Source organism: Pimephales promelas, chromosome 19 (genome assembly GCF_988280905.1).
Source record: "Pimephales promelas chromosome 19, fPimPro1.hap1.1, whole genome shotgun sequence".
Taxonomy (NCBI): Eukaryota; Metazoa; Chordata; class Actinopteri; order Cypriniformes; family Leuciscidae; genus Pimephales; species Pimephales promelas.
Genome location: NC_142787.1, coordinates 13,789,295 through 13,807,387, shown reverse-complemented (window position 1 = coordinate 13,807,387; position 18,093 = coordinate 13,789,295). Strand labels below are relative to the sequence as shown.

At 36.2% G+C, this 18,093-nt stretch overlaps 1 protein-coding gene across 2 annotated transcripts in view; it reads right to left on the bottom strand.

The window, feature by feature from the left end:
* The window catches only part of loxhd1a (lipoxygenase homology PLAT domains 1a), a 38,671-nt gene that overhangs the window by 4,257 nt on the left and 16,321 nt on the right, over nt 1-18,093 (bottom strand). For both annotated transcript variants that reach the window (XM_089123543.1, XM_089123544.1), the window contains 23 exons: nt 17,846-18,006; nt 17,399-17,475; nt 16,920-17,116; nt 15,553-15,745; nt 15,179-15,339; nt 14,913-15,089; nt 14,539-14,680; nt 13,965-14,116; nt 13,761-13,894; nt 11,958-12,109; nt 11,770-11,874; nt 11,564-11,692; nt 9,582-9,746; nt 8,450-8,631; nt 6,215-6,331; nt 4,583-4,745; nt 4,311-4,462; nt 3,661-3,870; nt 3,427-3,553; nt 2,753-2,958; nt 2,478-2,663; nt 361-488; nt 20-137 (listed from right to left, as the gene is read on the bottom strand). In XM_089123543.1, coding sequence (XP_088979669.1) covers nt 20-137; nt 361-488; nt 2,478-2,663; nt 2,753-2,958; nt 3,427-3,553; nt 3,661-3,870; nt 4,311-4,462; nt 4,583-4,745; nt 6,215-6,331; nt 8,450-8,631; nt 9,582-9,746; nt 11,564-11,692; nt 11,770-11,874; nt 11,958-12,109; nt 13,761-13,894; nt 13,965-14,116; nt 14,539-14,680; nt 14,913-15,089; nt 15,179-15,339; nt 15,553-15,745; nt 16,920-17,116; nt 17,399-17,475; nt 17,846-18,006 — 3,534 coding nt within the window. The remainder of the gene's footprint in view (nt 1-19; nt 138-360; nt 489-2,477; nt 2,664-2,752; nt 2,959-3,426; nt 3,554-3,660; nt 3,871-4,310; nt 4,463-4,582; nt 4,746-6,214; nt 6,332-8,449; nt 8,632-9,581; nt 9,747-11,563; nt 11,693-11,769; nt 11,875-11,957; nt 12,110-13,760; nt 13,895-13,964; nt 14,117-14,538; nt 14,681-14,912; nt 15,090-15,178; nt 15,340-15,552; nt 15,746-16,919; nt 17,117-17,398; nt 17,476-17,845; nt 18,007-18,093) is intronic.

Genomic DNA, 18,093 nt, shown 5'->3' with positions numbered 1-18,093 from the left:
GTATCTTTCTCTTACAAACCTTATCCAGGAACCAGTCGGGTCTGCTGCCAGAACCATCTATACGCACTCTCATCTTTCTCAAAGGAGCGATATCCTCAATCTCCAGATTGAATGTGTCCTTCTGCCCTCGCTCAAACCTGCACACATATACACACACACATTAAACACACCGTTTAAACATGTATGAGACTCTGGTAACCTATTTGCTAATAGTGACACTAATTTCCTTCTATTTTTATAGCTCAAATCAATGTTTGCTAAATAAAATGCATAAAACTTTACATTTATCTTGCAATAATTACCAGCTGACTGTACACTATCTCTAGTGTTTCTTAGTGTGCATGTACAGTACGTACGTACCTGTCCTCTAACTTTGGCAGCAGCATTTCCTCCGACGTGCCGTGGACTCCAAACACAGTCATATAGATCTGTGTGTCCGTTCCTGCATGCTGGACATCTCCTGTTATCACGGCTACTTCATAGATAACCTTGGAGAAAAACATGTTTAATGAAGTACTGTGCAAATCTTTTAAAAGTTTGGGGTCAGTAAGATTTAAAAATAAAATGAAAACTTAACGACACATTAAATGTAACAAAAAATTTCTATTTCAAATCAATGCTGTTTTTTATGGAAGCTTGTTTCCGCCACTGAAAAAATAATTGCGGCTTTTTATCTCACAATTGCGAGATATAAGTCAGAATTGTGAGAAATAAAATCACAATTGCGAGATATAAAGTCACAATTGCGAGATATAGTCAGAATTACGAGATATAAAGTCAGAATTGCGAGATATAAAGTCACAATTGCGAGATATAGTCAGAATTACGAGATATAAAGTCACAATTCTGAGAAATAATGTCTCAATTCTGACTTTATATCTTGTAATTCTGACTTTATATCTCGCAATTCTGACTTTATATCTCGTAATTCTGACTATATCTCGCAATTCTGACTTTATATCTCGTAATTCTGACTATATCTCGCAATTCTGACTTCATATCTCGTAATTCTGACTTTATAACAGATGTTCGAGATATAAACTCGCAATTATGTGTTATAAAGTCAGAATTGCGAGATGTGAACTCGCAATTGTGAGAAAAAAAGTCAGAATTGTGAGATAAAAAGTCTCAATTCTGTCTTTTTCTCAAAATTGCGACTTTATATCTTGCAATTTGCAACTTTATTTATCAGAATTGCAACTTTATATTTCGCAATTGTGACTTTATTTCTCAGAATTGCAACTTTATGTTTCGCAATTGCGACTTTATTTCTCAGAATTGCAACATAATTTCTCAGAATTGTGACTATCTCGCAATTGCGACTTTATAACATGCAATTGCGACTTTATATCATGCAATTCTGACTTTATATCTCACAATTGTGAGAAATAAAGTCAGAATTGCGAGATGTAAACTCGCAATTGCGAGATAGTCACAATTCTGAGAAATTATGTTGCAATTCTGAGAAATAAAATCGCAATTGCGAAACATAAAGTTGCAATTCTGAGAAATAAAGTTGCAAATTGCAAGATATAAAGTCGCAATTCTGAGAAAAAAAGACAGAATTGAGACTTTTTATCTCACAATTCTGACTTTTTCTCACAATTGCGAGTTCACATCTCGCAATTCTGACTTTATAACACATAATTGCGAGTTTATATCTCGAACATCTGACATCTTTTCACAGAATTGTGAGATATAAAGGCCAATTCTAAGGGGGAAAAAATTTTTTTTGAATAAAACATAAAATGAATAATTTATATCTCACAATTCTGACTTTACAACACGCAATTTCGACTTTATATCATGCATTTCTGACTTTATAACACGCAATTGTGACTTTATATATCGCAATTCTGACTTTATATCTCACAATTCTGACTTTATATCTCGCAATTGTGACTTTATATCTTCCAATTCTGACAATATCTCGCAATTCTGACTTTATGACACGCAAGTGCGACTTTATATCACGCAATTCTGACTTTATAACATGCAATTGCGACTTTATGTCACGCAATTCTAACTTTATATCTCGCAATTGTGAGAAAAAAAGTCAGAATTGTGAGATAAAATGTCGCAATTACCTTTTTATTTTTCATTAAGTGGCGGAAAAAAAGCTTCCATAGTTTTTTATGTATCAAAGTTTCCACAAAAATATTTAGCATCGCAACTGTTTTCAACATTGATAATGATAAGAAATGTTTCTTGAGCAGCAAATCATCATATTAGAATGATTTCTGAAGGATCACGTGACACTGAAGACTGGAGTAAAGATGCTGAAAATACAGCTTTGATCACAGGAATAAATTACATTTCAAATTATATTGAAATAAAAAACACTTATTTTAAATTGTAATAGAATTACAGTTTTAACTCTTGATCAAACATATGCAGCCTAACATTACTAAAAATGTTTTGAACGGTAGTGTATACTGTAATCACCTCACATGAGCTATGGAAATGAAATGGTGTACCTTCAGTGAGATGTTGACAGTTTCTGCATCCTGCACAATTAGGAAGCGGGTAGTGAGTCCGTCTCCTCTGTCTTTAGCCAACCAGCATTTACAGCGGAACACGTACCGCACTGCTTTAGTCGGCACCTCGACGGACAACTCGTCCACTAACCAGCAGCTCTCAGGGGTCGCCCCATCGTGACCCAACTACACACGACACAAACCACCAATATCTATACATGCAGTACACAAGCTTCTGACATAAAAAAAAATGCAGAATCTGTGTGTTTCCTCACTTGCACTGTCTTGATATCGCCAACATCAGATCCATAACAGGTGAAGTATTCCAGGGATCCAGGCAGGAATGCATTTTTCCCTTCTAAGTCGAGCCAAAGGCGGTCGGTCCTCTTCTTGTTCTTTCCTATGATGATGACGTACACTCGGCTACTCGTCCCAGCATCCCGGTCTGAACCCGTCGTCACCGAGAAGTGGTAGGGGATCACTACACACACAACATTTATGTTTTCCCCTCTTATTAAATTCAAATAGAAAATAGTGCCATTTAATCTTGCTTCCACATTGCAGTTATGGGTGGTTGCCATTGCATTAAATTAAATTAAATTAACGCAATTTAATTTAATGAAATGTCTAGTCAAATTAATTCAAATAAGTTATGTTAAGTTAAATTAAATTGAACAAATTTACAGAATATTTAAAATAGTATTTTGAATAAATAATAACAGACTATTTTCAGATATTTCAGATTCTGTTCCATTCAAAGGGCAGAAAAAATCAAATATACAATTCTCAAATTCATTTCACTCAAACTGTTATGCTGACGATATAATTTGCAATGAAAATTTCAGATGAAATAATATAAAATTTCAAAATAGAGCCATTTTAACTGTTGGTCTCAGAATTGTGAAGCCCACTGTGTGTTCTGGAGTGGGACTCTATACGATGTACATACGTGATCCTTCCTCTTCTTCGTCATCTTCCTCTGAATGCCGTTTCTTGTTTTTCTTGTTCATGTTGCTGTCGAAATTTGTCACTTTTTTAATTGGACAGAAGGCGGTCTCTCGCTCTCCCTCATACCCCTACATACACACACAGAGAATATGTACATGCACTCTGGACTAGTCTGTAACGCAACATTGTTAACGCATGCATGCATGGGCGCACGCATGCACACACGCAGGCAGACCTTAACGTAGAACACCCTGTTGATCCGTTTGTCCTCCCTCTTTCTCGAGAGCCATCGCTCACACAAAAACAGAAACACTTCATCTGTGTCTTGGTCCACCACTTCCACCTGTTCCAGGTACCAATCAGCACTCAGCATGCTGTTGTCATGGCGAATGCGGATCTTGAACACCTGGCCCAGATCCACTGCCTCCAAAGTGAACGTATCCACCTGACCAATCAGAAGCAGTCGTAGTCATCAGCCAATCAGAGGGAAAATACACTACTGTTGAACTTAGTGTCTTTTGAACTTACTATTCAACACAGAATCCCAAACAAACATAACCACAGTTTGTGGCAATAATGTTAACAATATTAAGCAGCACATCTGTTTTAAGAAATAATACATAATTTTTCTTGAGCAACAAATCAGCACTTTAGAAAGGAAAATACAGCTTTGATCACAGGAATAAATTATCTTTGAAAACATATTCAAATAGAAAACAGTTTCACAATATTACTGTTTTGTCTGTATTTCTGATCAACCAAATGCAGCCTTGAGTTACGTACATTTATTGCCAAATGGGAAATAGCTTCATTAAGGTCAAAATTGTACCTAAAATTAGACAGAAGCCAGAAATAAGTCTGTATTTGTGTGTGTGTGTGTCTCACCGATCCTCTCTCAAACTTGTTGGTGTTCTCAGACTTGCTGAGTTTGCGTTCTCCAGTGTCGCCCATGTCTCCATAAAGAGTGATGAAAACGTTTGCATCAGTGCCAGCTCCATACACATCCCCTGTGGTTACTGTCACTGTATATGTGTGTACTGCAACACACACACATGCAAAATCATTCCTGTCGCTCAAACAGTAAAGCATGGCACTAGCTACACCAAGGTCATGGGTTTCTTTCCCATTGACGAAGTGCATGAATTGAAAACACTTACTCTCCAGCGCGTCGTCCACCTCCGTCTCGATGACTTTGAGGGTTCCGTCCCGTGAAAGTTTCTCTACAATGATGTCAGACGGCACCAGCTCTCGAATGGTCTCGCCGTCCTCCTCCGAGCGAGCCAACCATCCCTCACACGGGAATATTGCCGTCTCAGAGCCCTGCGTGTACACACACGTTTTCAGTCTTGGCATGCTGTATTTCAGTCTTTCCTATAGGTTTTATTAGAGGAAATTTGATTAATAGCCTACTATAAAGTGTTTATGCAAAGGTTAAATGTTTATTTTTTTGCATTTTATCCTATCTTCCCTTAAAATGTAACCCTACATTTTTTTTAAATCAGTTTCAATCAGTTTGTTTGAGTGGTTGTAATCTGACTCTATGGGGCTGCAAGTCGACTAGTTTGGTTAGACAATGGGATAGAAGGGTAAAATAATCACATCAAATATCAAAATCCATCACACAGGCAATGTAGTGGAAAGCAGGTAATACACACCACTGTTCAAAAGTTTGGGGTTGGTAAAATTCTTCAATTAAACATTTTGAAGTGACAATTTATTGCAAAATAATTATATTATACAATATATATATACTGTATTTATAAGATCACAAACAAATAAAACAACTAAAATAAAATGAAATCCTATTGCTTTCAATGGGAATATATTTTAAATTGTATTTTATTTCTTTGATCAAAGCTGAATTTCAATTTAGTATCAATACTCCAGTCTTCAGTGTCACATGATCCTTCAGAAATCTTTATAATATTATAATATTATATTTGATGTATAATATTAATATATAATATAATATATAATATTGAATATATAATATCATATTTGGTGCTTAGATGTTGAAAGCAGATTTGCTGCTTCGTATTTTTGTGGAAACCATGATCATTTTATTTCAGGATTTTTTTTTATCAAGTTCAAAGTTCAAAAGAACAGCATTTATTTTAAATATAAATTGTTTGTAATATTATAAATGTTTTTAATTTTGATCAATTGGATTGCATCGTTGCTGAGTAAAAGTATTCCTTTCAACTTTTGAAACAGTAGTGTTTCTGCAGCTGGACATGTGTGTGTGTGTGTGTGTGTGTGTGTGTGTGTGTGTGTGTGTGTGTGTGTGTGTGTGTGTGTGTTGATATCAGGTGAGTTTCAGGCTGGTGTGATGTGCTTGACGGCACTACAGCGTTTCACTCTTCTACTGTACACAGATAGCGCTGGAGTGGAGTGACAGGTCAGAGAAGATTAGTCACTGGAACTAATTATACACAAGGCAACAGAGAGCAGATGTGGGTCAATGAAATGGGTGTACGACAGACAGTGGAGAGGAAAAAAAAAAGGTTTTCCACAGCCAGACGGGAACATTCTAGACTCAACCTAGTTTCACATTGCCAGAATTAAAACCAATGTACACTGAGATGACCAACATGTGAAAGGATCAACCACAGTTGATTTCTGGAACATTTAGGGAGCTGGAATTGGAAGGATATGGTATTTTGGATCTCTTGAAAGCCTATCCAAAAATGCTCTCGACTGAGATTAAAAGTCCGTCACATTGACCTTACAGTAGATTTGTACACACATAAAGTTTAATAAAGTATGGTACAAAAAAAAAAGCTTGATACCTTCCCTTTCCGGAGCAGTCTGCGAATTTCCACACGGTCTAAATGCCAGCCAGGATTCACCCCACGGTTATCGTGACCGATACGGATTTTCTCAATGATATCTCCGATGTCCTCCAACTGCAGAAGCCCAGAATCAGCATCATCATCATCATTGTTATCAGTGTAAGCCCGTCTTTGAATTATTAATAGAAAAGTAAAAAGTTAAAGGAGAACTCCGGTCAATTTTAACATTGAGCTAATTTTTTTGTACATTTGGAGTGCTGTCAGTACAGACAAAAACGACAAAAATCGATGTTGCCTACACCATGTTATCGTCTTTATCGTCTTTATTTATATTGATTTGTCATTACGACTGCACAGCCATGTGAGTGGTGTTATTAAAAGGATAGTTCACTTTGAAATTGATTTTTGATAATGTTTTAGCTTACCTCAAGGGCATCCAAGATGTAGGTGTCTTTGTTTCCACAGTATATTCAATTTTGATATTTTTCAGTCAAACCGTTGTTGTCTGTCAGTCATACACTGGAGGCTAAGGGGGTCCACCAAAAAGCATGCACAGAGAAGTCAAAATTAAACATGATTTAATGACTCGTAAATGTAATTACACATTGATGGCCTAAGACATGAAACGAGCGTTTTTTGTGAGAAAACAAACGGTATTTATATCGTTTTTACCTCGTGTAATCACAGTGACGTCCAAGTGATCTGAATCAGTTGTTCAATGTCCAACTGAACCGAACTGAATCAGTTCAATGTTACGCCGGAAGTGATCACTTGCGTGTGACGTCACTCAATATTTACACAGAGATTTCGGAAGTTTTACCTTTTACTAAACATATTTAGATATACCGAAATCGTCTTCCATTGCGGTTTCCCGTATATATAAATATGTTTAGTGAAAGGTAAAACTTCCGAAATCTCTGTATAAACAAAGAGTGACGTAGGCGCGCAAGCGATCACTTCCGGCGCATGCGCAGACCCAAGCGCCCGTGCCGTCAGATCATTTGGTCATGGCTATGATTACAAGAGGTAAAAACGATATAAATACTGTTCGTTTTCTCACACAAACCGCTCGTTTCGTGTTTTAGCCCATCAATGTGTACTTACATTTACGAGTCATTAAATCATGTTTAATTTGGACTTCTCTGTGCATGCTCTTTGAGGTGGGCCCCATTAATCTCCATTATATGACTGATAGACAAGAACGATTTGACTGAAAAATATCAAAATTGAAAATACTGTGGAAACAAAGACACCTACATCTTGGATGCCCTTGAGGTAAGATAAAACATATCAAAAATTAATTTCAAAGTGAACTATCCCTTTAAGAGTGACCACGGTCAATCTGACTGCAGTAGATGTGAAAGATATTAATAAAAATTATGTTAATTCAGTCAGCTCACATACCTCTATTTTCTTCCTGTTTTCAGTCGAAGTCAACAGTAGTCGATTGCCGATGTCACGCGCGCGATCATTGGTGAATATCATCTCTAACCTCCTCCGTGTGTTCAACATCTGATTCGGATGAACTATCCATTTGAGGTGATATTCTCAGAACACCACACAGTGGTAGGTTTGAGATGATATTCACTAATGATCACGCGCGTGAACTCGACAATCGACTACTGTGGGCTTCGACTGAAAACAGGAAGCAAATAGAGGTATGCGAGCTGGCTGAATTAACATCATTTTTATTCATATCTTTCACATCTACTGCAGTCAGATTGACCGTGGTCGCTCTTGATAACACCACTCACATGGCTGTGCACTCGTAATGACAAATCAAGGACATTAAGAGGCGTTTAGAACATGCCCCATTGAAGTCAACAGGGTGCGAATTTTAAAAAGACGATAACACGGTGTAGGCAACACCGAATTTTGTTGTTTTTGTCTGTAATGACAGCACTCAAAATGTACAAAAAATGAGCTCAATGTTAAAATTGACCAGAGTTCTCCTTTAAGATGAAAAGACCAGCTTTAAAAAAAGAAGAATTTCGTCCAGGCTGGTTTATGCCAGTTTGTACTGGTCTAGTGTTGGTTCAGCAACAAAACTTCACAAGCAAAATTTAGAAAATGAAGCAGGTTTGCTAGTCTTTTAATGCCAGCCAGCTTCTGTGGCTATTTTCAGGCTGAGAAAAATGTCTGGCAAACCTATATCAGGTTTTTCAAATGAAGCAGGGTTTGTTTTTCAAGCACGCTAGCTTTCAGAAATATGACTTCAGTCTCCTCATTTACCTCTACAATGAACATGTCCTCCGCCCCTCTTTCAAAATACATCTTCCTCTCTCTCTTATTGACGCAGAGAGATTTCTGAGAGGAACAAACTCCATTCTGCCCGTACAGAATGATGAAGACGTCTGCGTCTGTTCCCGCAGCAAATATATCACTGGTGAAGATTTTAATCTCATAGGGAACATCTGCAACACACAAGAGAACGATCTGTGTAGTGTAGGTCTGTCTATGACTATGATGAGGCACAAATTTGCATATGTCTGTATTTATGAAGCATGCAAATATAGTTTTTATTTATTTATTAGGATACAGCTAGTTTAAGGGTATCTAAATGTGTGATTGTTTACCTAATTATACTTTTGGGGACAAAACTGCAAAAATAAAAAAAAAACCTAAGAAGGTTTGCAATATACATCAATCAATTTTAGATGTATAATCTCCCCAAAACATACAAAATAAGAGTTTTAATCACTTCTAAAATCACCAAATTATGTTTATTATTGTTGTTGTTAACTTAAACTAAAACTATAGAAAATTGAACTCAAGCTAAAATAAAATCTAAATATTAGATTCAAAATTTGAATTTAAAAAAAGAAAGAAAAAAGTTGAATGTTACCTGGGCATCTAAGCGAAATAAGTTGAAGAATGAAAATTACTAATAAAATTTACACTAATAAAAATAAGAAAAGCACATTGCAAAACTACTAAAACTTAAAACAAAAAATATAAAAAATAAAAGCTCATTTAAAATATTAATACACTATAACAGTATATACGTAATACTAAAATGAAAAAGATCGAACTAATTAGTAAAGTTACAAAAGTTTAATTCATGTCCCCGTATTACGCTATTTTAAAGGTTCATACTTTGAATCGCAACAATGTCTTGAGCAGGACGTTTTGCAGCTGTACTTCCTCACCATCAGCATTAACAAGTGTATGTTCATCAATGTAGTTAAACAAGTGTTAAATCTGATAAAAATCCTCCCGTTGAAAACATCCACAATGATAAAATGATTCATAAATAAAGTAAATAAGGTTTAGTATTACTCTGTAATCATTATAATTAGCTTTGCAGAGCTTTGTAACATCTGTAGAGTATAGCCATACAGTCGTGTGTAGGTGTGTGTCATACAGGGAGTGTAGAGATGTGTCTGCAGTTCATTAGGGTACAGGTCTCTGACAATGGCACCATCATCTTCTCCTTTATCCAGCCAACGGCCACATGGAAACCGCAGGAGCTGACCCAGAGATGGAGCGTCGATCTCCACCCAGTCCAGAAACCAGCCCGGAGACCCACCTGAGACACACAGGCAGATTTTTGATTTTTAAAGGACAGTTATTATTTTTAAAAAAGTTTTATTTTTTATTTTATGGATCCAGGATAATATGCATCCTGATAAAAGCTCCCTTGGCCTTTGGAATTAAAATATCCCCACATCATCACACACCCTTCACCATAGAAAGAGATTGGCCTTTAAAAATAAAAATCTGCCTGACTCTATGGGAGTTTAACATTGATGTTCCCTGATTTATGCACCCTGTATATTAAGGAAGAACATTTATTTATTTATGATACATTATTCATTCACAAAGAAAATTGGTGTCCTTAAAGCTTGGGTTTTTCCTCATTTTTTTAATTAAGGCATTAAGATAAATTTCCAAAAGATGATTTTTTATTCCTTTTTTTAGGCAATTTTAGCATGGGTGTCCTAACTTATTCACATCACTGTACATGTAATTTAATCCTGTGAATTTCCAGCATCATTACTCCAGTCTCACATGATCCTTCAGAAATCACTCTAATATGATTTGCTGCTCAAGAAACATTTCTGATTATTATTATCAGTGTTGAAACAGTTGAATTGCTTCATATTTTTGTGGAAACCGTGATAAAAATTATTTGATGAATCAAAAGTCCAAAATAACTATATTTATTTGAAATAGAATCATTTGTAACATAATAAATGTCTTTACTGTCCTTGAAAAATAAAAGAATTACAAACTGACCCTAAACTTTTGAATGGTAGGATAAGTTTTATGACGCATAATAAGTGATTTTCACTTCATAATAAAGCATTTTCAAGCCAATCACACTGAGAAAAATAAGCCATTGGCCATGTTAGTGTACACTTTGAAATGAACCTTTCTTGCAAAAACCTCTTCACAATTATTTTGTAATAAAATTAAAAATACAGTTCAAACTCAATAACCTGTCTTATCTGTAAATAATATCACTATTGTAAACAGCACAATAAGTTCATTATTATGAATGGTTCTGCATTACTTCTTTTTGCTGTAAAAAGAACAGCCGATTGGTTACACTGTAAATCAATCATCAGTGCACAGATTTGAACTCAACCAATCCTCAACTGCATCTACGGAATATTTGTGTTTTCAATAGAGAGCCTAAGTCCCTCCCCTTCCGGTCGACCACCATGGGACCTTATTTTGGAAAAATATTAAATGGTAGAATGACAATCAATGGCGAGAGACAACAAATATTTTGATCTCGTTTGAATTGTGCCCTGAATTACACATATGATGTTTGTCAATTTAAAAGATATATTTTAAAGTAAAGAAAGTCACAGTTTGATGTAAAACCGTTGAGGTATAAGACTGTGAAAATACGTAATTACAAAGACTACAAACCCCAAAGGCGCACATTTTCTCCCAATGAATGAAGCTAACTTTACTGAGGCTGTCTGTCATTGTTTCTACAGTCTTACGTTATAATCGTAACGTTACGCCGTCCTACCTGAGTGTTTTGTACCAGACTGCACACACACGAGCAGCGGATCTCGTTTCTCTTCCCGGGAGATGTAGTTCATAGAGCGATTTTCACATAAAACTAAATGTTGCTCTTCTGTTTTATGACAAACTGCGACGTTTTTGACTTATAGAATTATCTTTTAAATTGACAAACATCATATGTGTAATTGAGGGCACAGTTCAGACGGAATAAAAAGATAAGTTGTCTCTCGCCATTGACTACCATTCATATTTTTTCCGAAATCAGGTCCCATGAGCTGGAAGCGGAGGGGCGGGACTTAGGCTCTCTATAACTTAAGCATTAATAGAGTGACATTTGCTGTGACTGTGTGTGCATGTGTGTACCTGCGTTGTCATGTCCGATGCGGATTCTCTTGAGTTTTCCGATGTCCACGGCCTCAATGGTGAACTCATCGATTAATCCCAACTCAAACTTGTTCTTATAGTTCTTAGAAGCCTTCAGATTAATGATACCTGACACAAACACAAACACACTTTTCTGTAGCTGAAGGACTATTTAGTGCTAAAGAAACACAATGTTTCCAGGTTACCTGTGTCATCTTTGGTTCCGTAAAGAATAGCGTAAACATTTGCATCTGTCCCGGCGTTCTTCTTCTCCCCTGTTTTTACTCTCATTGTGAATGTGGTTGACATGGCTACACACACACATAATCCATGCATGAATGCTATGAACAAATACTATTAGGTTAAAGCAGAATTCTTGTGTAACATTCAAAACCTTTTTGCTCTAGTCCAAGTTGAGCAGGCGACGACTCGTCTTCTTCATCTTCATCCCTCTTCATGAACGCTTCATCCACAGGCACTAACTCACGGCACAGCTGCCCGTCATCTTCGTCAACGGCCAACCAGCGCTGACATGGGAAAAAATACCTGAACACACACAAACACAGTCAACACAACCCATAGGAAAGACAAATCACGAATGAGTCACAGTAATGAGATTGAAAAGATCACAGTTTTCATCTGAGGAAAAAAGACCTCAGTAACAGAAATAACTAAAACTAACAATACAACTAAAACCATAAAAATAATTACTGGAAATAAAAGAACTTAAATAAAATAAATTTTAATATTTTTATTTGTTAAGTGCCGAGGCACCATTTCTCATTTTCCTTTAGTTTAACCTTTATGTTGTGTTCGGGTCATTTTGACCCGGAATGGATTTTCTTTTTCCAGAAAATGTTAGTTAATGTTATTGAATTGGACCAAAACGTACTGACTTTGATCACATGGGGGATAACTACTTCCCAAAATAATTTTTGTACTTTTTGGGGGATTTTTTCCTCACCTTGTTACACTTGTTGTGTTCCCGGTCAAAAAAAGATCGGCCAACAAAACATAGCTTATAAATTTCTAAGCTATATCATCTCAAAATATTGGATTCAATCTTTTTGTCAATTTATTTTCTTTTACAGTAATTGGGGCAGGTGTTGCATTTTTTTATTTTTTTTTTTAACTGATTTTTTGTAGGCCTCATTGATCTTTTGATAATTGTTTAACTAGGAAGTTTGTTTTGAAATGCTTTTATCATGTACAAAATGGCACACTTGTGGTGTTCCAAAGTATAATATATATTACATGTATATGTAACATACTGTATACAACATTGTATATTAATGATACTAAAATAACTCTGCTCAGTGAAGATTTAAGCAATGTCTCAAATTATGCCTAGGTTTGCTTGGATCCAAAGTCTGAACTCAAACATTTCTCATCTAATATTCCCAAGATTGAAAGATCTGAAATGGTGACCACATTAACTGTATAGCTCTCTACTCTTACTGTGCACCAACAATGTACTCATCATACTCATTTTTCTCCATGTAATGGACTTCAATGGGCACTTCAAACGGTTCAAGGTCCAAAAGACAGTTTCAGTGCAGCTTCAAAGGGCTTTAAACGACACCAGACGATGAATAAGGGTCTTATCAAGCGAAACGATCGGTCATTTAAAAAATAAATAAAAAAATTTAAGTTTTATAAGCACAAATGCTCGCCTTGCTCTGTTCTGTGATGCGCGTTCGTGACTCTCCTATTTAGACTCGTTCATCAAAATGAACCATTTTGTTCATTTCGTTCGTTGAATGAACCAAATGACTCGAAAAAAGATTTGTTCATTTTGATGACTGAGTTCAAACAGGAGTCACGAACACAAGGCGACCATTTGTGCTTATAAAATTTTAACTTTTTAATTTATTTTTTAAATAAGCAATCGTTTCACTTGATAAGACCCTTATTCATCGTCTGGTGTCGTGTAAAACCCTTTGAAGCTGCACTGAAACTCTCATTTGGACCTTGAACCGTTTGGTTCCCAATGAAGTCCATTATATAGAGAAAATCCTGAAATGTTTTCATCAAAAACCTTAATTTCTTTTCGACTGAAGAAAGAAAGACGTGGACATCTTGGATGACATGGGGGTGAGTAAATTATCAGCAAAAGTTTTTTTTAAAAGTGAACTACTCCTTCAAACCTCATCCGTGAAACCAAGGTTATGTGTTTTGAGATGTGCATGACACTTACATGGTATCATCTTTCGTATCAAAAATCTCGACGCGGTCCAGGTACCACGCTGCATTCGCCTGCTTGTTGTCATGACGAATCCTCAGTTTCTTCAGCTGGCCCAGATCCATCCCAGTGATCGTGAATACGTCCTCCTGAAAATGATCCGCATTCAGATTCACTCTGTACACGTTTGAATGTGTGGGTGTGTTGTGTTCCAATCACCTGTCCACGCTCAAACTTGTTGAGGTGGTTCGACTTGCGTAGTTTTCTCTCGCCTGTGTCGCCCATTTCTCCATAGATGTTGACGTAAACCTCCGCGTCGGTTCCGGCCCCCAGCACAGTCCCAGTGAACACGTGAACTTCATATGAGTTGTCTAAAACAAATCAACACACAAGAGTTTTCTTTTATTATTCGAAAAAGCATAATAGGGGGACTTGAACACTTCAGCCACACATAGAATTGTAATCTAAATGCATTGGATAAGAAGTGAGCAAACTAATTCATTTATCAAATTAAACTTATCTGAAATAGCTCAAGCAGAGTTTACAAGGAAAACATTTTACAAAAAGAAATTTTAAGGGATTAAAAATGCATTTAAAATAATACATTAACTACATTATGTAATAATGATGTATTCATAATGTATATATATTGATTGTTTTTATGAATATATTAATTTTAAATATGTTTTATTTCATTAAAAATGTTAAATTGTTTATATAATTAAAACAAATTGAATGTACAGTCTTAATTAATTTATGAATTTTAAATAAATTCTATAAATATTATATAAACCCTCTAGGTCTTCGTAATCCTCAGCACACAGCTCGACGAGTATCTCTCCATCCTCTTCACTACGAGCGAGCCATCGGCCACATGGGAAACTGGAAGTTCGAACGACCTCCTTCAATTCCCCAGGGGATTCCTCTTCTTCCTCCTACTCATGATTACAGACAGTAAATATTCAGATTAGTAGTCGATCAATATCAGTTTTTTAATAGATTTGTCAAAATTTTACATTAGGTCCCTCACAATATTAAACAATTAGGACAATTAGGTCTAAATTAAAATTAAGTCTAAATTAAGGTCTCATTGAGAAAATACACCTTTTTTGTTTAAAAGCAAAGAGCTAATAGTCACATGTCAAATTGGCTTGTCCCTAAACTGACCTTTTTCTTCTTTTTCTTCTTCTTGTCTTTCTTGTCCTCCTCTTTTTTCTCTGGTTTCACCATTGCCATGACCAGCCGTTTAACTTCCACCTTGTCCAGGAACCATCCAGCCCCTATTCCCGAGCCGTCATGGCCGATCCGTATCTTATAGACACGCCCTATATCTAGGGCCTCAATCTTAATCAACCAATGAAAGAAAATTTCAGAAAATCATTTAGCTTTTAAAATATACAGTTAGATTGTCATGTACAACTCCATTAACTCACCCTAAAAATCTCAGTGGTTCCTCTCTCAAAGTTGTTGGATCGGCTTTTGAGCCATATTAGTTCAGTTTTTCCTTCCTCACCATAAATCTGCAGGAAGACATTTGCATTCGTCCCTCCGGCCCACACGTCTCCTGTCACTACGGTAACTTCATAATTGATCACTGCCGATTAGGAAAACACTGATTAATCATTTTTAATTCACAGTAGCTGATCTGAGGAGGATCTACTGTATTCCTCAGATTTAGACGTCCACTATTAACAGTCAAATTTGGATTGCATATTTTGAAATAGCACAGTGCCTGCAACGGAAATGTCATGGGTTTGATTTCGGTGAAAGCATTTGTCAAACGTATAAATGCAAATGAAATACATACATTTCTCTATCTCCAGAGTTTCACTTGGGTAGATTTCCACCTCCACCTTCCCATCAGCCTCATCCTTACAGAGCCAGCGGTGACTGGGGAACATGTACTGCAGCCCGTGCACCGGCACCCAGATCTGAACGCTGTCCAGAAACCAACCAGCTCGCAGGCCCTCGTTAGTGTGGCCAATCAGCAACCTGTTTATCTACAGGACCCTCCCACAGAGGAGGGGAGTCTCGATCAATACACAAATACGGCAGATTCATTTTATTACATGAATACAAAGTGTGAATGCTGTACTGTACGAATGTATGAAATTTGTATGAAATATGTTTATGTATTTTATTCATCATATTTCATTATACAAGGAGCCACAACCTCACACTTAACACAATGTATTTGTGGATAGTTATTTGCATAGTTAGTATGTACCTATCCAAACAGAATAGAATAGAATAGAATAGAATAGAATAGAATAGAATAGAATAGAATAGAACAGAATGGAGAAAATGTAAACAACTGAAATAGAATACATATAAACATTAGATACAATAGAATAGAATAGAATAGAATTGAATTTGAAAAATAGAACACAATAGAGCAACTGTAAACAACGGAAATAGAATACATATGAACATTAGATGAAATAGAATAGAATAGAATTTGAAAAATAGAACACAATAGAGCAACTGTAAACAACGGAAATAGAATACATATGAACATTAGATAGAATAGAATAGAATTTGAAAAATAGAACACAATAGAGCAACTGGTAACAACGGAAATAGAATACATATGAACATAGAATAGAATAGAATAGAATAGAATAGAATAGAATAGAATAGAATAGAATTTGAAATATAGAACACAACTGGGCAAATGTGAACAACAGAACAAAATAGAACAGATTTGAAAATTAGAACCTCATCAAATTTGAACATCAGACAGAATATAATGAGTTTAAGAGAATTTGAACAGGACACAATAGATTAGAAGAAATGTAATCAGAAATATAACAATTATGAACATTAGATGAATAGAATAGAATAGAATAGAATAGAATAGAATAGAATAGAATAGAATAGAATAGAATGGAATTAATTTGAAATATAGAGCACAATAGAGCAAATGTAAACAGAACAAAATAGAACAGATTTGAAAATTAGAAAGAATAGAACAGAATTTGAACGGAACACAATAGAACAAATGTAAATAAACTGAAATAGAATACATATGAACATTATATAGAATAGAATAGAATAGAATAGAATAGAATAGAATAGAATAGAATAGAATAGAATAGAATAGAATAGAATAGAATAGAATACATTTTTAACTTCAAATTGAGTGAATGGGACTAACCTGATCAGGTAGCATACCTTGCCAATGTCAAAGGTCTCAATTGTGAAGATGTCCGTCTGTCCAGTCTCAAAATAGTTCCCCAAGTCGTTATCCGAGACGACCAGCAGCATCTTGTTGGTGTCGCCTTTCTCTCCGTACAGCTTAACGAACACCTTTGAATCTGAGCTGGCACCATTAATACTGCCTGTCTTTATCGCAATGTGATAGCCAACAGCTGGAATAAACACACTGTATTTCAGTTTTTCTATAAACTCGATGCTGAATCGGATTGTATCTACTTTCAGTGAGTTTTGCTAAGTTATGCATCACTCCTCGTGTTGCTCATACGAGTGATTTGAATAAGCTCTGTTTGTGCTACAGAGATGAATGATGCATTAAATCATGCAGCTTGTTGAGGAGGGATGTGTAAGCTACCTATTTGCACTTCATTTGTTTCATTATTGTACTTATGAATGTTTGTATGTGATTATGTTTTTATGTACAGATGTACACTCACTGAACAAACGTTGACCATCATCAGTAGGCACTAACTCTCTCACAATCTGTCCGTCGTCTTCGTTACGATCCAACCACCTGAGATGAGACAGAGAGAGAGAGAGAGAGAGAGAGATACAGTAGGTGAGTGTGTAAGTGTGTGTATTTGTGCGTGTGTGTGTGTGTGTGTGTGTGTGTGTGTGTGTGTGTGTGTGTGTTATAGGCGTGTGTGTAACCAAACTCTCGGGTTGGTGTAGGTAGGGTTTCCTCTGCACGCTTTTAGTGTCCATTAGTAACCAGAGTCTGTTTTCTCAACTACATAATTGACTTAAACACCACTCTCCCATGTTCTTTACCCGGCCAGACACACGCACATATGGGTACGTACTTTTACTGCTATATAAGTTTGGAATTTGCTTTCCCACATTTAATAAACATATTAAACATGGTGTTTGTCAGATTGTCTTGCCTGAAACATGGGAACTCGATGGATGAAGCTTCAGGCTGCCCCTCCTCTCTGATCATCACCTTATCCAGAAACCAACCACAGCCTCCGCCTCGTCCATCATGACCAATCCTAACCCTCCTGATCTGTCCCAGTGTGACCGACTCTATTAGAAACTCATCAGCCTGAGAAAACAGTAAAAGACTTCTATTCCTGCAGTATATAGTATACATTCTGTGTACATTGTGCAGCGCATACTGTTCTGAGTTCTG